Source organism: Hippopotamus amphibius, chromosome 17 (genome assembly GCF_030028045.1).
Source record: "Hippopotamus amphibius kiboko isolate mHipAmp2 chromosome 17, mHipAmp2.hap2, whole genome shotgun sequence".
Lineage (NCBI taxonomy): Eukaryota > Metazoa > Chordata > Mammalia > Artiodactyla > Hippopotamidae > Hippopotamus > Hippopotamus amphibius.
In genome coordinates, this window is record NC_080202.1 from 23,309,512 (window position 1) to 23,332,201 (window position 22,690).

At 35.1% G+C, this 22,690-nt stretch overlaps 1 protein-coding gene across 9 annotated transcripts in view; it reads left to right on the plus strand.

Moving 5' to 3' along the window:
- BCAS3 (BCAS3 microtubule associated cell migration factor) overlaps positions 1–22,690 on the plus strand; it is a 546,169-nt gene that overhangs the window by 48,092 nt on the left and 475,387 nt on the right. For all 9 annotated transcript variants that reach the window (XM_057713964.1, XM_057713962.1, XM_057713969.1 and 6 more), the window contains exon 6: positions 5,474–5,555. In XM_057713964.1, coding sequence (XP_057569947.1) covers positions 5,474–5,555 — 82 coding nt within the window. The remainder of the gene's footprint in view (positions 1–5,473; positions 5,556–22,690) is intronic.

The following is a 22,690-nucleotide window of genomic DNA, read 5'->3' on the forward strand; positions in this document are numbered from 1 at the left end:
ATGAGTTCTTGAATCTCATCCATATTCTGTGCTGTTTATCATACATAACGCTGGAAATTAAGGGTCCTTCAGGACAAAACTTTTACATCATGTGCCCTGATGGAGGCCCACAATAATAAAGGCTGTTTATTTATTTAGTTTGAGGCCTCATTGCTTTTCCAAAGGAGACTGATGTATGTATTTCACTTACTGTGCTTAATAGATCTAAATCCATAATTTCTTAGAATCAGGCAACTGTATTGGGCAAGAGACTTTATCAGACTATTCATGAAATAGTATAACTAAATTCCAGTAAGCATATGAAAGGGTGTTCAAGCAACCTCCTTTGAAGAAAACGCAAAATAAAACCACAGTGAGATTCCCTCTGAACATCCACCAGAGTGACACGAACTGTTGGATGTGGAGCAGGTAGAGAACTCTCTTACACTGGTAAATTGTTCAGTTACTGTTTTGTTAAAATCTGCAAAACATGCACATATTCCTAATATAGAAGCAACTTCAGTAGTCTGTACCCCCAAAGAAATACTTGAAGATGGTCACTAAATGCTATGTGCAAGAATATTCATAGCAGTATTCCTTATGATGTCACCATTTTAAAAATGGTGACATCATAAACAGTCATGCAACTGTAAAATGGACATTTGTCAAAGGTTTTATTTAATTTATTAATGAGGTGTTAGATAAGTTAACACTGGTTCAAAGGAGAATCTGAAGAACAGATATAGGGAATTAGGAATGCTGAAATGAACCTGTTAAGAGATGCAAACCTAGCTAATATCCTGTTGGGACAAAAGTATACTGCTTGGAATCTTTTTTATGAGTGGAATTCAATTGTATCTCTACTAGACAAAATTCATTTGCATTTCTGTGGGCAAGAGTCAGTTGCATTACTTTCAGTTTTCTACAGCTTAACAGTATTGTAAAATAGCCCAGTCAGGACAAAGGTGCAGATTCTTATAGAATCAAATAACCCCAAAGGATCCATTATACTACTCTTGGTAATCCACCAGAAGAGCACACAGTAATCGTTTTCCCATTTGAAAGTTTGTTGCAATTTTTTCCAACATCTTATGAGCCGCAAACTAGAAACAGGATAGAAGTCCATCAACTAACAGTAGAATGGATACATTGTAGTATTTTCATACAATGGAAATCTATATAGCAACAGAAATAAAAAACTACAAAGGTATGCAACAATACAGATGAATTTCACAGGCATGTAATGTGTGAAGGAAGCCATTCACAGGAGAGTACATACTGTGTGATTCCATTTAAATAAACTTGAACAAGTGGAACTTATGTGTTAGAACTGTTAGAAGTCAAGATAGTGGTTATGGTTATTCTTGCCTTAGATTTGTGACTGGGAAGGGGTGTGAAGGGACCTTCTGAGTATCCATAATGTTGTTTCTTGAAGTCTGTGCTGGTAACAGAGGTGTATTAACATTGCAAATTCATTAAGCTGAGATTTATGTATCACTTCTATGTCTGTTATCTTTCAGTAAAGGTTGCTAACACGAATCAATTGCAGACCACAATTCTCCATTTGACCAGTGTCTAAAAGGGAAATTGGGGGTGTAAATCTGTACTCTTGTCCTAATTCTGTGTCATTGTAGAGCATTATTATTATTGTCCTTTGTATTTGATTGAATTTTCTATTTTGTAGTCAGATGCCTTTGAAAAGTCATCAGGATTTCAGAAACAAGTTTGGTTCTGAGGGCTAGATGACCTTCATGCGCTTTTAGAATTCTCTGAAAACACTTATAAAGCCCCCCTCCCCACTTCCACTTTTATAGCCTTTGCTCTGTGTGTATGTTTGTCTCGGTTATTATAATTTCCTTTTGCCTTAGATTGAGCTGTGAGATTCTAAACTTGTACTCCCCCTTACCCCTTTTTTTGGTTTGGTATGTAATTTGCATATTTTCACCATGCGAAAGCTATTTTCTATGGTTGGAAAAGATTTTTTTCCAACAGTGTGAACAAATCATTCTTTGTTCTCCTTATTGTGTCTCCAAACTGGTACGTCCGGTTTATGCTCCAAACAACAAAAGTCTGTCATCAGAAATTAAAATGCCAGTAAGAACAAAAGCAGAGACCCATGAGGAGCTATTGGAGAGGTTTCCTCCCTGTTTGCTCCTCTTCCCAAGTTGCCACAGTTGCCAGGAAGTTGGAACATTGCTTGGTGCATGCCTTGCTTGTAGTTCTACCCTTATATTTATTATTGTAGTTGGTTTAGAAGTGAACTTAGAGCTCCTGGTAATTCTTCTCAGGATCAGTAAAATTCTCATCTTTGAGATTCCTTGCTGTTTTCAATGAGCTCTTTTTAAGAAACCAAAAAATCACTTTGAAAGCCTTAAAAAAATCAGTTTTGACACTCATTTATTTGAGAGCAAAATTATCAGTGAACGTACTGTATAAAATGATTAGAGGCAATTGAAAATGGCAGCCACAGTGAAGCCTGTAAAGACATATCCATTCTCTCTGTGTCCTACCTAAAATGTGCCCATCTTCTCTATATACGTTGTTAGCGCACTCTCTGTTGTTTGCCTATATTATTTGGAGAGTTCTCTCTTCCCGGAAGTTTGACATTTGTGACTCACTTAGGATACTTTAGAATTATGCTTCTAACAATTTTGATTTTAACATATTCACAGATTTCTATAAATAGTAATAGTAACCCCCCCTCCCTTCCCTGATGTTATAATGAAAGATTCTAGGACCTTAACTTAGAGGCAATAAAGGGTCGGTAGTGAATGTGCAGATGCATTTCATAATCAGTCCTACTATTTTTTTCTTACCTGTTGCTGTACATTTAAAGAGGGGTTTAGAGTAGAAGCTTAGACTAGAATAGGTCATTTAGGTTTGTTTTAAAAACTGTTATGCTTAAAAGCATGGTATATTCAGATTTCAAAATGTTTTTGTATATCAGAGTAAGCTCTTGGGTGTTAAATCCAGTGATAACAAACATTTATCATATTGTGAATATGCCAGGACAGGTTTGTTTTATTCCTTATTATTCAGTATAATTTAGTATAGCAGCTCAGTTAAATATGATTAGACTTTTTTCTTTTAAACTTTAAGGCTTTATTTGATAGGACCAAAAGCTAAATGCTAGACTTGTGGCATATGGAAATAATAGTACAGAGCAGTGGATTTTTGTGTTAGAATACCATGATTTGTTGTAGGTGTAAACCTTATTTGTGAGCAGTGGTTTTCATTACTCTGAATTATAATTTCAATGCAGTTTCTACAGTGTTGTTTTATAATTTATTTTTCATTTCATTCTTAGTGGAAAGAGTATGTATGTTGAAGAAGAATACTATTTATCTGTTGCCCCAAACCAATTTATTTGCAAAAAGTAAATGACTTGGCAGCTTTGGAGATAGACAGTAATGCATCTATAATGTAATTGGAGTGTATTAGTGGTATACTTTTCGGTGAAAGTGTTCTTAAAATGGAAGAGATGATGGTAATTTTTAGATTTCAGAGAATGTGTGATTACTCCATTGGGTGGGAGATTGAATAAAATGACCCTTTAAGGATTTTTCTAAACTTAAAATTCTGTTCTGTAAGAATAAAATGTGGACTTAAGAGCTTCAGTGTATAATGGCAATAGTATTTCATTTAGAAAATTAATGTTTACAGAGGAATTTGTAGAGAGGTGAATTCTTATAGTCTGTTATACTGAGTTTGTAGCTTTTGTGTGTTTAATTGGTGATAGGTGGTGCTATTGTTGCATAGTTAGTGGGAAGAGCCTAGCATTCCTCCTATCTTTTGCTTCCCAAGTGCTATAGAGGGATTTGCCATTGTGACCAATTTTAATAATTTTTATGAGCTAGGTGAATATGATGGCTCTTTGGGCATTACTGTAATTTAACATTTATAAGAGGCAAAAATATTTATAGTTTGCAGCTCTTAAATTCAGGTAGAAGTAAAGCTGAAGATCTAAAAAAGTAGTCTAAAAGACAAGTCTGCAGATGTATAGTTTAATATTAGAAGATTGATAAGCCTTTTATGTTGTATGTAGTGTTGATATTTTAAACTCCTTGTTTGGCAGACCTGTTTTTTAAAAATATCATCAGCGTGTTTACTTATGGAATGTTTATCATTTTTGTATGTGTTGTAAGTTCTTGAGTATTTAGAACAAGTTTGATAATATTTGCCATTTTCCCTATCTGCTATTACATATTCCATCAAACACTGGACAGTTAAGAAAATGTACTGGGAACTACGTTACGTTACAGTAGTCTGGAAAGCCTTTCTTAACTAATTATGATTTAATCTGTGCAGTATTTCAATTAGCAGCAAATTGTTCTCTTGAACCACTGATTTTGAAAAGCAGTTGTTTTCATACTTGACATATATATTAGTCTACCTCTTTTACTTTCAGATTAGTAGAGTACTATACTGTTTATATCTAAGGAACAGATCTGACGTGACTCAAAATGAACAGACGTTCATAGAGTGATGTGTGTGTGTAATAAGAATGATGACATTTAAAGATGCGTACACAGAATGTGTAGAATACTGAAGTCAAAAGCATCTTAAGGTCGTTTAGCACCTTTATTGTCTCAGCTTATAAATAGGAACGAATATAGGCTTAGAGAAGGTAGGGGAAATGTGGAGAGGTTGGTCAATAGGTACAAAGTTGCGGTTTTGTAAGATGAACAAGTTGGGAGACCTAATGTTCAGGCATGATGACTGTGGTTAATAATACTGTATTGAAGACTGGAAAAATAGATTTCAGGTGCTCTTATCACACGCAAAAGGTAACTCCGAGGAGGTGACTGTTGTAATCATTTCACCATGTATATGTATAGCAGATCTTCATGTTGCATAGCTAAATGTATACAGTATTTGCTAAAATATATTTAGATAAGAAAATAAGTAATAAAGGTTTATAGAGGTTAAATGATTTACTCAAGGCGGATGACAGCTGGGGTTGCAGAACCATAACTGGCACCCAAGTCATTCACCCTCCACCTCAGTGTTTTTTGCAACGTTTTGCTTTTTCTCATTTTTATAACACATTTGTGAAAGTTACTACAACATTGAAGTTCTGCTTTTCAGAATGCTAAGAATATTTATTTTTTTCTTACATGGAAAACTGAATACTAATTAGAAAAACAATCATAGTTGCTTTGCTCTAAAATGGCAGGCAGTCATATAGGAACTGAGCAGACTTTAACAAACTGGTAGTTTATTAAAGATAAAAATTATAGGTTTCCAGAACAGACCTTTTATTTTCCTATTCATATTAAGTGTGTGCTCTTATAATTTTCTAAAAATATTTATGATAATTTAAGATATTAATATACTTAATGTGTATGGTCAGCCATAAATGGGTGTGTGAATGTTACATACATTACATTTCAGACCAAAAATTGTGATAAAAATTTAGGAGCTCTTGTTTTCGTATAATAATGTTCAGACCAGCATTTTCATTTACTGAATTTTTTTTTTCTGTCTTCTGCAGATCAATGGGGAAGCACAGGAGCTTTTTTCTGTTCGACATGGCCCAATTCGAGCGGCTAGAATCCTTCCTGCTCCTCAGTTCGGTGAGTTGTAGCCTTTAAGAAGAAACAAATCATTCAGAAAGAGGTTTCTCTTTTATTGGTCTTGGACAACAGGCAGCAAGAATGATAACTAAAGTCTGTTTTCCTCCAAGTGTCCATACCCCTTCCCCTCCTCCCTCCAAGAAAAACTCTTAGTTCTGTCAGTTGAGATGGAAATAGGTAATCTTAACCAATTCAATATGGCCATTCACTTTCTGCTGTGGTTTTGATTTATCTTCCTTCTCTTTGATCTCCATTTAGCCTGACTCTGCTGGCTCTTTCTTGAAGCCCTCTTCTCTCTTGGTTTTCATGGCAGCGCTCTTCCCAGATCCCTTCCTTGCTGACTGTGCCGCTTTTGTTATGTTTCTGGTTTAGCTTTCTGCTGTGGGTATTCCCCAAGTCTCTGTTGTTCTCGGCGTCTTTGCTCTTCTCAGTTATACTTACTGCCTTGGAGAGCTTGGTTTTCACCATTGTCTCGATTGTAGATGAGTCTGTTGTCTGTATTTACAGCTATGGCAGAAGTGCAGTTTCGGGCTTTTGCCCTTGGATCTCTGCTTTCATAATGAAAACTTCTGAATGTTGTATTTAAATACTGTATTGCGTATTTTTTATTAAAAAATCAGTTATGCGGTTAAATTACATCTGTTATTTGGTAGGCTGAATAATTCCCAACCCTTTAATGATCCGAGCTTTCTAAGGGTTGTGTTTTCTTTTTAATTTGCCTGCGTTCACTCAGTAATGTTTTTGCATGTGCACTAAAAGAGTCATTTTAATATCATTTACATATTTAAAAAGGATATTAAAATATTTTCATTCTATTATATTTTTAAAGTTTGTATAGAAGTCGGGAAATCTTCCTAATAATACTTCTTTCTGCAGTTATTTCTCTAAATTGGTGAGCATAATGTTTGTTAAAACTTACTACTATTTGCATAAGTAATGTTAGGGATTAATTTAATTATTAAATCTTCTTAATTGAAGTGGTAAGGGTGGAGGTAATAAGGCAACAATATCCTTCAGTCACTTGGAGGTTTTCCTTTGCTGTTGAACTCTATGGCATATATAGTTATCAACTCCGTCTCTGCTTTGCACACTCTCTCTCTGTTTTCTGTTGCATTTGTGTTTTGGTGAAATTTTTTGACAAAGAAGATTGTTTTCGGAATAGCCAGTCTCAGTGGATGGTTGGAATCAAGAACTTTATTACTAAAGGACTCTGCCACGTCTTTGTTTCTTTTGTATGGAAATCACAGAGGCAGATTTTTCTTCTTTCATTTCACATTTGAAGTTCTTTTCTTTATGTCCATTGTTTTTTATTTTTTAATTTTTTTGGCCACACTACGTGCCTTGCAGGATCTTAGTTTCCTGACCAGGGATAAAACCTGGGCCCCCTGCATTGGAAGCCTGGAGTCCTACCCACTGGACCGCCAGGGAATAATTCCCCTCTTTATGCCAATTATTATTGTTCAACTTTTCTCAAACTTTTTTACTTTGGGCAGAAATAGTTCGTGAGAGAGTATAGAGCTTTAAAAGTTAATATTGCTAGTAGAATGAGTTTGTTTAATTTATTCGTCTAATTAAAAGAAAGATTTCTCCATCCGGTGTAATATACTTTTAAATGCACTGTAAGATACTTTAATACACTCTTTTTAAGATTTAAGATGTAATTTCACAAAGCTAAATGTTCTGTTATGACTTGCCCAAATTACGTGTGTTGCTTTTATTGTATTTAATTTTTTAGATTTATTTTCATCAAGCATGCAATTGATAAGATAAAATTTGTAATGGAAAATAGAATACCTCATTTCTCTTTTGTCTGTTTTGCTTTTGCACTCATTTTGGTGGCATAAGTCCTCTAGTAGCTTCCTGAAAAAGGATCTGTGGTAGTTCTTATTTGTCTGAAGATACCTTATTCTTCTTTAGTTCTTAATTGTTAATTTGGCTGGGTAAAAAATCCTTGTTTGTAAGTAATGTTATTTCAGAAATTTGAAAGTATTGATCTAGTGTTATGGGTGAAGAATCTTAAGCCATTTTGATACCTTTTCTTTGTATATGGCTTTTTTTTTCCTCTGGGAGCTAATAGAATGTTGGCTTTGTTCCCAGTGTTCTGAAACTTTGCAGTGTTGTTTCTTAGTTCATATATTATTCTGGGCTGCTTCAATTTAGAAATGCAAATAGTATAATTTTGAGAAAATTCTTTAAACTATTTGATGGTTTCTTCTCCTAAATTTTCTGTGTTCTTTCTTTCTGGTATTATTTGGCTGTTGCATCCCCTAGAATGATTAATTAAAAAATAATTTCATCCCTGTTCTTTTTGGGAGATTGTCTCAATATGGATTACTGACTTTTCTTGAATAATTCTTTTTTGGGACTTCCCTAGTGGTCTAGTGGTTAAGACTCTGTGCTTTCAATGGAGGGGGTGCGTGTTCAATACTGGTCAGGAAACTAAGATCCCACTTGTCTTACGGTGTGGCCAAAAGAAAAAGAAATCTTTTCTGCTCTCTTTTTTTGCTTAACCTCACCTTCTCATGCCCAACACCTTCCTCTCTCCCTTCCTCTTTCTTTCCCTCACTCCCTTCTTCCTTCTGTCTCCCTCTTTCCCTCCCCTTCCCTCTGCCTCGTCCTCTCCTTCTCCCCTTCTCTCTCCCTCCCTCCCTTCCTCCTTCCTTCCTTCCTTTCTTTCTTTCCTACTTCCCTCCCCCCCCCCCCGTCTTTCTTTCTTGGTGTAATTTACATATAAATATTACCAAATATAATCCAGTGATACATAAGAATTATCCATCAGGACCAAGTAAAAGATATTCCAGGAATACAAGGTCAGCTAACATTTGAAAATCAATGAGTTTAATTCACCATATTAGTAGAATGAAGAAGAAAACACAAATGATCATCTCAATAGAAGTGGAAAAATCCTTTGGCAAAATTTAATAGCCAGGGACTTCCCTGGTGGTGCAGTGGTTAAGAATCCACCTGCCAATGCAGGGGACACAGGTTCGATCCCTGGGCTGGGAAGATCCCACATGCTGCAGAGCAACTAAGCCTGCGAGCCACAGCTACTGAGGCCACGAGCTGCCACTACTGAAGCCCATGTGCTGAGAACCCCTGCTCCACAACAAGAGAAGCCACTGTAATGAGAAGCTCGTGCACCACAACAAGAGTTGTGAAGAGTATCCCCCGCTCGCCACAACTAGAGAAAGCCTGTGCGCAGCAATGAAAACCCAACACGGCCAAAAATAAATAAATAATAAAATAAATCTTAAAAAAAAAAAAACCAAACACTTGGGGGGTGTTAAAAAGAATTTAATAGCCGCTTATGATTTTTAAAAAAGCTTTCAGCAAATTAGAAGAAACATTCTTAGTATGCTAAAGATAATCTATAAAAGAAATCTATAGCCAACATTATAATCAATAATGATATATTAAATATTATACTTTCCTATTGAGTTTGGGGTGGATCTTACCACAACTTCCATTTACTGTTGAATTCAAGTCCTAGCCATTACAATAAGGCAAGAAAAATAAATAAAAGCTGTAAATATTAGAAGGAGAGGTGTAAAATCATCTTTATTCACAGGAAATATGATTGTATATATAGAAAATACAAAACAGTCTATAAACTGTTAGAATTAATGTCATTATTAAGAACTGTTCCCTACCAGAGTCATTAGATCTTTGGTGAACTGATTCCCTCACAGTGTGTTTTTCCAGCATTATTTTTGGCCATCACCAGTATCCCTTATCTCAACCTTCCTCACCCCAGCAACACTCATGCCTTTGTGATAGTTTCCTTTCGTTTCCTTAAATGGTCTGTCTTCTCTCTTTCAGGCCTTTCATTTGCTATTTCCTCTTCTAGAATACTCATGTTCTAAGCCCTCTTGCAAGTTATCCAATGTCAGTAGTATGTGCTCCCATAGGATTTACTGTTTTTTTATTTTAGTTGCTCATTTGCCTCTTAATTGATGCGTTCGTAGGCTGTTTTCCTATCTTCAGTACCCAATAGGGTACTTGATACAAGGTGTTAATAAATATTTGAATGTTGCTGTATGGTATAATCTTTTGAAAGTTGTGATCTAGAAGAGAAGCAAGTTCCCTTTCTGTAGTTTCTGTGCAAAGTCTGTCTCTTAACTAAAAGTGAAAAACTGAAGGATTTGGATGTTCTTTTACCCTGTAGGTCATTATTGTATTTAATGGGCATTTACTCATATCAACACAGTTTGTGCTTCCCTATATTTTCATGGTCACTAACAGTAATTGATTATGTTAGGTGTATGTTCATATCTTAAGGAACCTACACCTGCTTTAGAATTTTTTTCAGTGCAGTCTTCTAGGAAGCTCTGACCAGTCAATTGGTGTTCTCATGTCAGATAAGAGCTGTTATTTATTATCTTTCAAATCTGTCTTTTTAGAACTTAATTCCAAGTAACTTCTTCTTACTTATTACTCTCAGTAGCCATAGTTGTTTTTAGTAACTCAGTACCTCACTTGTGAAATAAAATATAGCAATGTGTGTGGTTTAATATGTAAGTTAAAAATTTTATATGATTGTGAATTTTGTGCTAATAATGTTTATTTTCAAGGAGTGGGATCAGAGGACACGTTCATTTTAATATGTTTTAAATTTCTTAATATAAAGACCATACAATTAATTCTAACCAGTTAAAGTATTCATTGTAAAAATTCAAGGAATACTGAAATGTAGAAAGTGAAAATTCACATGATTCTCGATTCTATGTTATTAGAAATAAACCCAGGTTACCTCTTTACTTTCCTTCTTTTCTCTCTCTGTACTCAGATACTGAGCGTGTATTGACAGCTTAGAGTATGCATTTCCTGCTTTTCCCCCCCAAAACTATTCATACATGCATGAAATTAACTTGTAGTGTTATGTCCAGGACCTGATTCAGGTTCTTTACATATATTATGTGTATTTGCTATTGATGTGTATATGTAGGTTTTTCCCTAACAGTTTATATTATGAATGTCTTTCCATTTCAAAACTTCTTTCAATTTTGCTAAAAATGTGTCATTCCGTTGTATGAACATTTATATTAATTTTAACCTTTTCCCTATAACAAGTTTTGTTGTTACATACTTCTATATATGTACATTTTAAAAAATGTAGAAAGAATTATCAATATTTTCATGATAATTCCTAGAGGGGGAATTACTGGGCAAAAGAATGTATACATGTAAAATTTTGATAGATGTGTTATAAAATTGCTTCTCAGAGAGAGTATGCTGTCATTTATACATGAGAATTCCTTTTTTCCTAATTCTGTCCTCTGTTGGCTATTTTGAATCTTTTCAGTCTTTGCCTGTGTGATGGAGGAAAATCCTATTCTTGCAATTTTTCTGTCTTTGAGTGCTAGAGAAAGTGGAAAAATCTTCATATTTTTGCTATTTGTTTTAATAATACCATGCTTGTTTGTACTCTTTGCTCTTCTCTTATTGATTTCAGCTCTTTACTAGATTATTATTAGTGAGCTATTATTATACATATGTGTCCTGTAGACTTCCTATATAGTTTGCAACTTAGTTGGTGAAATCTATCAGTTTTTTATGTTATATATCTTTAGTTTCACACAAAGAAAATCTTTCCATGTTTTACCATATCTTATTTTAAATCATGACTCTCTTTGTTGAATTTTTTTTCTTTTTCCATTATATCTTCTTGGTTGTTTCATGCCAGCCTCCGATTTTCATAGCATTTGGGGGAAATTTCTCCTTTATTATGGTTTTTCGCTTACTATAATATGTTCCTTTGGAATCACAGGAACAGTGATTTATTAAACATTGAGTTTTCTGCAGTGCCTTGCACAATATGTGGTATATATATGGGTGGTGCTCCCAAAATGAATTTATCTGGTATTTTATAAAAGAGAAACAAGAACTCTACTTTTGTATAGTTTTTTTTTGTTGTTGTTGTTAGATGGATAGCACCATTTTTGACTCTAATAGAGCTTATAACTCTACTAGGAATTATATTAGCCTTGTGCTTATGCTGTTTGCTTGTTGCTTATGAAGTAGACAATCATTTTGGCCTCTCACCTGAACCAGATTTCTTAGAAATGCAGATTGAGCCTTATTTGTTATCCTCAGGGGTCCAATATTCTGAGTATCTGAACTTCCTTGTTTTAGAGCAAATTCTTATAAACTATGGCCTTAACTCTGAGAATAGATGGACTCTGTGGAGATATAGTTTCCTCAAGTGCCTGTGAGCCAAAATCTTACTGCTCATCCAAAACACTGGGCTGGGTAGCCAACTTGGCTTATTCCTTCTAGATTATTTTGTCATTACTTACTACTGGAAAGGTACTATTGTTTTTTATCCTCCTGTGCATGGAATTCACTATTTCACATCTTCAAATATTAAAAGGTTTTTAAAAACCCCTAGATCCAACTCATTTTCCCCTTACTGGAGTGTAAATGCCAAGTATTTTCTGAAGCTTGTAATATTGTAAACAGCCCACTCATGCAGTCAAAAATACTAATCGTTGCTGCCTTTTTATGATATGAATAGCTTAAGTTATTTTCTAGAAACAAATATGAATAGAACACCTTTAGAATTGTTAAGCTTTTTCTCATTTGCTTTTTTTTTTGGTATATTTTCATATAGGGTGCACTTTCTATGTGTTGAGTTTTCATTACTTTTCTCAGTGTACAAGCTACCTGTTTCATCATTTTCAAACAAGTTAAGTGTGGCTTTTGTCACATTCAAATAAGAGCTGTTTGATTTGTTCAGTCATATGAATACAGAAATTCTGATTAACATTTCCAGAAGGGTTTGCCATATATATATATATTGCTGTAAAAATTTAATAACTGCAGTTAAACAAGTAAATCCTGTAACCACACACACGCACACACACGCACACACTCAGTCTGTTCATCCAAAACACTAGCAACCTTCCAGAGGTAGGCCAACTGACATTGGCTTACAGTCATCACCAGTATTTTGCAAAGAGGAAACAGGCTTATCGACATTTTAAATGGCCAAACTATAAGATTTAGGGCTTCCCTAATGTTTTCTGCTCTAATTACTTCTCAGTTTGCTTTATGTATTTTTTTTTTCACAACACCTAGTCCTTATTACTGGGGCCTTTATCACTTCGGATCATTTAGATTTTTACACAGTTTTGCTAGGCCTATGATTCAGGTAAATTATAACTTGGGAACATATGTTCTCTTCACTTTAAATTTCTTTAATGTCTTTAGTTGGAGAAAGTGTTTCTAGTGGAGAATGTTTGTTTCAGAAGTGCTGCTTTTTAGTTTTAATTTTTTTTTTTTAGTTTTTGGTGATATCATGGTATTGAATTAAATAAGTTGATCTAAGAGTATTTATACCTAAATATTTGATCCCTGTAGTTAGGGACTTTTCCTATGAGGTCTGTAGTGAGTGGGAAGTATACTGAACAGAAAAGAGAGGAAGAAAATTGATAGATCAAGTGTACAATATTGCTTGATATTTTTCAAATGAAATTCTAGGTTGGTTATAAACATTATCACTACTTTACTACTATTCTGCGAGGTGAATGCCATTACCCTATTTTATAGGTGAGGAGACTTAAAGTTCAAAAAGGTTGGGTGACTAGCATAAAGACATACAGTTGATAAGTGATCCAGCTGGAACTTGAACTTTGAAGCTCGCCCCTTAATCATTTAGGCCTCACTGTCTTCCATTATATGATTTTTCCATTATTACAGGGAAACACCAAATCCAAGTGTTTCTAGGCTATGTCTTTGACAGCAGGAATCAAACAGTTGTGTATCAGTTGAAATATATAAAAAGTAGCTATGTTTCTCTGTGTTTTCCTCCACTTTTGAAGGTCTAAAATACCTTCAATTGTGTCTCCATTATATTTGGAGCCCTTGGTTGTTTAGTCTAAGGGTGAAGAGCAATGAAAATAGTCAATATCGGGACTACTAGAATAGGAAAGCTATTATCTTACATAAGTATATTTAAAATTTTAAGCAGTTGGGATAAGTATGTCACAGAGACAGCTGTAATCTATTCAGGTTACATTCACCCTAAATTAAATAGCCCTTTGAAAGAAATGTTGGTTACCTTTACAGGACTTGGTATAAACTATTAAAAGTACATCAAAAGGGTTAGTGACGGATATCTTGAATCAGATAAAAACAAAGGTGTAACATGAAGCAACTAAATCACATGTGAGCTTAATGATTCTGACCCAAATAAACAGGCTTGTAATGGAGATGCTGATTACTATCAGCACAGCTTAAATGCTTTTTTTTTTTTTTTTTTTTTTACTGTAGCGCTGTAAAGAAGACTGTAGGCATCTTAGTGAATTGGACAAATTATGGTCTTGGAAATCTGTGGGTTTTTTTTTATCACAGCACATTTCTAGGTGTGAAAGTGAAAACTCATAATTTTATAAATAATAGTATTTTAAAGTAAGTCTTTTAGGGACTTCCCTAGTGGTCCAGTGGCTAAGACTCTGCGCTCTCAGGGTTCAACCCCTGGTCAGGGAACCAGATCCCACATGCCGCAACTGAGAGTTTGTATGCCTCAACTAAAGATCCTGCATGCTTCAACTAAAAAAGCCTGCATGCTGCAACTTAAGATCCTGCACGCTGCAACTAAGACCCGATGCAGCCAAATAAATAATAAATAAATATTAAAGTAAGTCTTTTAAAGGATTTTTCTTTTTTTTCTTTTTTCAGAAAAGTATTTATTTATTTGGCTGTGTTGGGTCTTAGTTGCGGTGCATGGGCTTCTCTCTAGTTGTGGTGCGTGGGCTCTACAGTGTGGGCTCAGTAGTTATGGTGTGTGGGCTTAATTAGTTCCCCGCAGCATGTGAGATCTTAGTTACCCGACCAGGGATTGAACCCGCGTCCCCTGCATTGGAAGGTGGATTCTTTTTTTTTTTCCTTTTTTAGCAAGTTCTTTTTTTTTTAAATAAATTTATTTATTTATTGGCTGCATTGGGCTTTCATTGCTGCACACGGGCTTTCTCTAGTTGTGGTAAGTGGGGGATACTCTTCATTGTGGTGCATGGGCTCCTCATTGTGGTGGCTTCTGTTGTTACAGAGCATGGGCTCTAGGCATGTGGGCTTCAGTAGTTGTGGCACATGGGCTCAGTAGTTGTGGCTCACGGGCTCTAGAGCGCAGGCTCAATAGTTGTGGCACACGGGCTTAGTTGCTCCGTGGCATGTGGGATCTTCCTGGAGCAGGGATCGAACCCATGTCCCCTGCATTGGCAGGTGGATTCTTAACCACTGTGCCACCTAGGAAGTCCTGGAAAGTGGATTCTTAACCACTGGACTACCGGGGAATTTTAAGTATAAAATTTTGTATAAAATTTTTAAGTATAAAATTTAAGTATAAAATTTTAAGTATAAAACTTAAGTATAAAATTTGATGAGTTTTGCCAGATGGATACCATTATGTAACTACTACCACAATCAAAACACAAAGCCTTTTACCACTGTAAGTGGTCCCCTCTTCTACTTCACACCCAGTAAAATGCTTATATCCAGAAGAGAGATAATAACAAGTGTTGGTGAGATGTGGACTAATTGGAACTTTCATATGTGGCTCATAAAAATGTAAGATAGAACAGCCACTGGAAAATAGCTTGATGGTTCCTTAAAATGTAAAATACAGAGTTACCATATGACCCAGCAATTCCACTCCTAGATGTATAGCCAATAAGGATGAAAACATATATCTATAAAAAAACTTGTACATGAGTATTTATAGCAGCATTACTCATGCTACCGAAAAGTAGAAACAATCCAGATGTCTGTCAACTGATAAATAGAATGTGTTATAACCATACAATGGAATATTACTTGGATGTATAGAATTGAAGTTCTGATAAACGCTATAACATGATGAACACTGAAAAAAGTTATGCTAATTAAAGAAACCCAGCTCTAGAAGGCCGCAAATTGTTGATTCTATTTATAGGAAATATCCAGAATAGGCAAATTCATAGAGAAAGAAGGCAGATTAGTGGTTGCCTAGGGTTGAGAGATTGAGAGGTTGGGGAATGGCTGGTAATGTATAAAGGTTTTTCATTTTGGGGGCTGATAAAAATGTTCTAAAATTAATCATAGTAATAGATGCACAACTCTGTAAATATACTAGAAACCGTTGAACTGTACATATTGTAAACGTGCTTAATGTAAAGGTCCCCCTGTATCCTTGTAACCTCCCCACACCTGGGGCACCAAAACCACTAATATGATTTATGTCACTATTGTGTCTGCCTTTTTGGAATTTGAAAAAAATGGAATATATAAATTTATATACGGCAAAAGAAACCATAAACAAGACTAAAAGGCAACCCTCAGAATGGGAAAAAATAATTGCCTATGAAACAACGGACAAAGGATTAACCTCCAAAATATACAAGCAGCTCATGCAGCTTCATACCAAAAAAGCAAATAACTCAATCCACAAATGGGCAGAAGACCTAAATAGACATTTCTCCAAAGAAGACATACAGATGGCCAACAAACACATGAAAAGATGCTCAACATCACTAATCATCAGAGAAATGCAAGTCAAAGCCACAATGAGGTATCACCTCACACCAATCAGAATGGCCATCATCACAAAGTCTGGAAACAACAAATGTTGGAGAGGGTGTGGAGAAAAGGGAACTCTCCTGCACTGTTGGTGGGAGTGTAAGTTGGTACAGCCACTATGGAAAACAATTTGGAGGTTCCTTAAAAAACTACAAGTAGAACTACCATATGATCCAGTAATCCCACTCCTGGGCATATACCCAAAGAAAACCATAATCCCAAAAGAAACTTGTACCATAATGTTTATTGCAGCACTCTTTACAATAGCCAGGACATGGAAGCAACCTAAATGCCCATCAACAAATGAATGGATACAGAAGATGTGGCATATATATACAATGGACTATTACTCAGCTATAAAAAGGGATGAGATGGAGCTATATGTAATGAGGTGGATAGAACTACAATCTGTCATACAGAGTGAAGTAAGTCAGAAAGAGAAGGACAAATATTGTATGCTAACTCACATATACGGAATCTAAAAATGGTACTGATGAACTCAGTGACAAGAACAGGGAAGCAGATACAGAGAATGGACTGGAGAACTTGAGGTATGGGAGGGGGCGGGGGGTGAAGGGGAAACTGAGAAGAAGCGAGAGAGTAGCACAGACATATATATACTACCAACTGTAAAATAGTCAGTGGGAAGTTGTTGTATAACAAAGGGAGTCCAACTCGAGGATGGAAGATGCCTTAGAGGACTGGGGCAGGGAGGGTGGGGGGGACTCGAGGGGGGGGCGTCAAGGAAGGGAGGGAATATGGGGATATGTGTATAAAAACAGTTGATTGAACCTGGTGTACCCCCAAAAAAATAAAATAAAAAAAAAATTTATATGTGCTTAGTTTCATTTCACATAATGCTTTGGGGAATCATAGCTGTTGTGTGTTTCAGTTTAGTTGTTCATTCCGTTTTAAAAATTTCTGAGTTGTGTTCCATAATCTGGATATACTTTAACTTGTTTTCCATTTCATCAACGAATGGATATTTGGACTATTTCCAGTTTTGTCTCTTATGCATAAAGCTCCTCTGAATAGGTGCTTGTGTATATATGTGTTCATCTCTTGGGTCAGTATTTAGGAGTGTGATTATTGGGTCCGATAGTTAAACCTAAAGGTTTAACTTTATAAGAAAATGCCAAATTGCAATTCTAAAGGGGCTATTCTGATTTGCGTTCCCACCAGCGATGGTCCAGTTTCTCTAATGACTAATGATATTGATCATCTTTTCTTGTGCTTATTTACCATTTTATTTTATTTTTTTAAATAAAATTGTCTCTTGAAATCTACTGCCCATTTTTAATGGTGTTTTTATTATTGAGTTGTAAGAGTTCTGTATATATTTTAGATAGAAGTCCTTTTTTAGATAAATGTAAAATATGTACAAAGATGTGTCCCTTCATGTGACTCACCATAATGAGTTTTGTGGGAAAAAAAGACTTTAGGTTCATAGCAAAATTGAGCAGAAGGTACATAGATTTCTCTGTACCCTCTTGACCCCATACATGCTTTTCCTTCCCCATTATCAATGTTCTCCCACAGAGAGTATATCCAGGCTTTTCAAAAGTTTTTACCTTTTAATTTTTAAGTTCAGTTTTAATTTCCAATTTGCTGAGTTTTTTTCTTTTTTCTTTTATAGTTTGTGATTTTGGTGTGTTTTTTCATTTAGGTTTTTTTCTAGGTTACCTTGTGATTTTTGCCCTTGTCCCATGAGTTATTTAAAAGGATCGTGTTTTCTTTTTCAATTTTGAGAGATTTTCCTGATATTTTTCTATTATTAATTGCTAATTTAACCCCACTGCTATCAGAAAGCATAGTTTATATGATTCCAATCCTGTTAAGTGTTTTGAGATTTGTTTTATGTCCCTGAATATGGTCTATCTTGTTCCTTTCTTCTGTATCCTTACTGGTTGTCTTTCTGCTTATTCTATCAATTATAGGAGATGGTGGTTGAAATCTTCCCTAATAATGGTTAGTGAATTCTTGTAATTTTAACAATTTTTGATGTGTTTTGCCACTCTATTATTGGGAGCAAAAACATTTAGGATGATAAAGTCATCTTTATGTATTGATCTGTTTGTTTTTAGTGAAATCCCTGGTAATAGTCCTTGCTCTGAAACCTACGTTTCCTGTTATTAACGTAGATACTCTTGCTTTCTTTTGTCTAGTGCTGGCATGATATATCTCTTGTGATATTTTTACTTTTAACCTTTGATTTTCTTTATATGTGAAATGCATTTCTTGTAGGCAGCATATAATTGCATCTTGCTTTTTAATCCAGTATTGCACTCTGATTATAATTGTGTTTTAGACCATTTACATGTAATGTGTGTATTATGGTATTTAAATCATAAAATGATTCTACTTATCTCCTGTATTCTATCTATTAACTATGTCTCATTTTGTTTTTAGTGGTTCTTTAGGATTTACAACATATATCTTTAATTCATCACAGCTTACCTTCAAGTAATATTATACCATATCATATAGTGCATAAAAATCTAAAATATATAACAACAGTAAAAAAATGTGATTGAAAAATGGGCAAAGGACTTGAATAGACATTTCTCCAGGGAAGACATACAGGTGGCCTATAAGCATATGAAAAGATGCTCAACATCATCATTAGGGAAATGCAAATCAAAACCACAAAGAGATACCACTTCACATCCATGAGAATGGCTAGAATGAAAAAAAGAAAGAAAAAACAAAAACAAAAACTCTGCAGAAAATGAAGTGTTGGTGAGGATGTAGAAAAACTGGAACCCATGTGCTTTGCTAGTGTAGCCACTGTGAAAAGTGGTATGGTGTTTTCTCAAAAATGTGGACTTGTGAAAAATCTTGGTTATTTATTTAAGTATTAAAAAAATTGAATATATAGATATATATTTTAATAGGTTTTATTTTTAGAACAGTTTAGGCTCACAGAAATATTAAGCAGAAAATATAGAGAGTTCCCATATATTTCCTGAAATGAGAGTTCCTGTTGCTCCACATCCTCACGAGCATTGATCTTATCAGTGTTCTACTACCTGTGTTATGATATTTCATTGTTTGAATTTGTTTTCCTGGATAACATATGATGGGACACATCTTTTCATGTTCTTTTTTTTTCTTTAAGAGCTTTTATTGAGATACAATTGACATGCAATAAACTGCATATATTGAAAGTGTACAATTTGATTTTTTTTCTTATTAGTAATGTATATATGGCGATCCCAATCTCCCAATTCATTCCTCCCCAACCCCTCGCCCACCCTCGCTTTCCCCACTTGGTGTCCATATGTTTGTTCTCTACCTCTGTGTCTCTATTTTTGCCTTGCAAATCGGTTGATTTGTAGCATTTTTCTGTATTCCACATATATGTGTTAATATACGATATTTGTTTTTCTCTTTCTGACTGACTTCACTCTGTATGACACATCTTTTCGTATTCTTATTTGCCATCTATATGTTTTCTTTGGTGAGGTATTTGTCAGATCTTTAGCCCAGGTTGTTTATTTTGTTGTTGTTGAGTTTTAAGAGTTTTTGGTATATTTCAGATAACTGTGTGTGTGTATAATGTTTTTTCCCAGTCCATAGCTTGTCTTATTCTCTTGACAGTGTCTTTTTTTCCCCTTCCCTATGTGTATTTTAGCTTACTTGATGGTGTCTCACTGATGCTCTGTTCATTTTTTTCCAGTTTTTCTCCCTTTTGTGTTTCCACTAGTTTCTGTTGCTACCTCTGCATGTTTACTAATCTTTTTTTTCTTTTTATAGTATCTATGATTAACCTATCCAGTGTATTTTTCATCTCAGACACTGCATTTTTCATTTTTAGAAGTTGTGTGTGTGTGTGTGTTTCTGTATGGGGAGATCTCCTATGTCTTTTTAACACGTTCACATTCTCTTCTGTCTTCTTGAGTAAATGGAGTATATGTTCATCATAGTGTTTAAATGTCAGTCTGTTCTATGGAAAGATATACTGTGTTGGTGGATTGGAAGAATTAAAATTGTTGAAATGACCACGCTACTCAGAGCAATCTATAGAGTCATTGCAATCCCTGTCAAAATACCAATGACATTTTTCACAGAACTAGGACAAATAATTTTAAAATATGTATGGAAACACAAAAGACCTCAAATAGCTGAAACAATCTTGAGAAAGAACAGAGCTGGAGGCATTACACGCACTGACTTCAGACTGTACAACAAAGTGTCAGTAATCCAAACAGTATGGTACTGGCACAAAAACAGACATAGATCAATGGAACAGAATAAAGAGCCCAGAAATAAACCCACACTTTTTTTGGTCAATTAGTCTGTGACAAATGAGGCAAATATATACAATGGACTGAAGATAGTCTCCTTAACAAGTAGCACTGACAAAACTGGACAGCTACGTGTTAAAGAATGAAATTATAACATTTTTTCACACTATATACAAAAATAAGCTCAAAATGGATTAAAGACCTAAGTGTAAGACTTGAAACCATAAACACACTTTGACATAAATTGTAACAATATTTTTTTGGATCTGTCTCCTAAAGTAAAGGAAATAAAAGCAAAAATAAACAAATGGGACCTACTTAAACTTAAAGGCTTTTGCACAGCAAAGGAAACCATTCACAAAATGAAAGAAGACCTACTGAATGGGAGAAAATGTAATGATATAACTGATGAGGGGTTAATATCCAAAATATATAAACAGCTCATACAATTCAGCATCAAAAAAATGAACAACTCAATTAAAAAATGGGCAAATAGTATAAAGCAATTATACTCCAATAAAGAGCTTCAAAAAAAAAATGGGCAGAAGACATTTTCTCAGAAAAGATGTACAGATGGCCAACAGGCACATGAAAAGAAACTCAACATCATTAATCATCAGAGAAATGTAAATCAAACCCAGAATGAGATATCACCTCATGCCTCTCAGAATGGCTGTCATCAAAAAGGCCACAAATAACAAATGTTGGTGAGGCTGTGGAGGAAAGGGAACCCTTGTACACTGTTGGTGGGAATGTAAATTGCTGCAACCACTATGGAAAATAGTCTGGAGGTTCCTCAAAAACTGAAAACAGCACTAACACATGATCCAGCAATTCCACTCCTGGCCATATATCCAGAAAAACAAAAACAAAAACAAAACACTAATTCAAAAAGATTCATGTACCCCAGTGTTCACAGCAGCACTATTTATAGTAGCCAAGATATAGAAGCAACCTAAGTGTCCATCAGGAGATGAATGTATAAGGAAGATATGGGTATATGTGTACACACACACACACACACAATGAAATTTTGCCATTTGCAACAACATGGTTGGACTTGAGGGTATTATGCTTAGTGAAATAAGACAGAGAATGACAAATACTGTACAATAGCACTTCTGTGTGGAATCTAAAAAAATACAATAAACTAGTGAATATAATAAAAAAGATATGGACTTACAGAGAATAAGCTAGTGGTTGTCAGTGGGGAGAGGGAAGCGGGGAGGGGCAAGATAAGTTTAGGGGACTAAGAGTTACAAACTATTAGGTATAAAACAAGCTACAAGGAAATACAAACTACTGTATATAAAATAGATAAACAAAAAGGTTCTACTGTATAGCACAGGGAACTATATTCAATATCTTATAATAAACTATAATGGAAAAGAATCTGAAAAAGAATATCTATATGTGTGTGTATATAACTGAATCACTTTGCTGTACACCAGAAACTAATGCAACATTGTAAATCAACTGTACTTCAATTTAAAAAAAATGAAGCTACAAGGATATATTGTACAACATGGGGAATATAGCCAATATATATATATTTTTTAGCTCTTTATTGGAATATAATTGCTTTATACTCTTATACCAGCTTTTGAGGTACACCAAAGTGAATCAGCTGTATTTATACATATATCCCCATATCCCCTTCCTCCTGCGACTCCCTCCCACCCTCCTTGTCCTGGCCCTTTAAGGCATCACCCATCATTGAGTTGATCTCCCTTTGTTATACAGCAACTTCCCACTAGCTATCTATTTTACAGTTGGTAGTGTAAATATGTCTATGCTACTCTCTTACTTCGTCCCAGCTTCCCCTTCACCCTCCACCCCCAACCCTGTGTCCTCCAGTCCATTCTCTACATCTGCATCCTTATTCTTGCCCTGTTACTGGGTTCATCAGTACCTGTTTTTTAGATTCCGTATGTATGAGTTAGCATAAGGTATTTGTTTTTCTCTTTCTGGCTTACTTCACTCTGTATGACAGACTGTAGGTCTATCCACCTCATTACATATAGCTCCATTTCATTCCTTTTCATGGCTGAGTAATAGTCCATTGTATATATGTGCCACATCTTCTTTATCCATTCTTCTGTTGATGGGCATTTAGGTTGCTTCCATGTCCTGGCTATTGTAAATAGTGCTGCAATAAACATTGTGGTACACGTTTCTTTTTGGATTATGGTTTTTTCTGGGTATATGCCCAGGAGTGGGATTACTGGATCATATGGTAGTTCTATTTTTAGTTTTTTAAGGAACCTCCAAACTGTTTTCCACAGTGGCTGTGCTAACTTACATTCCCACCGACAGTGCAGGAGGGTTCCTTTTTCT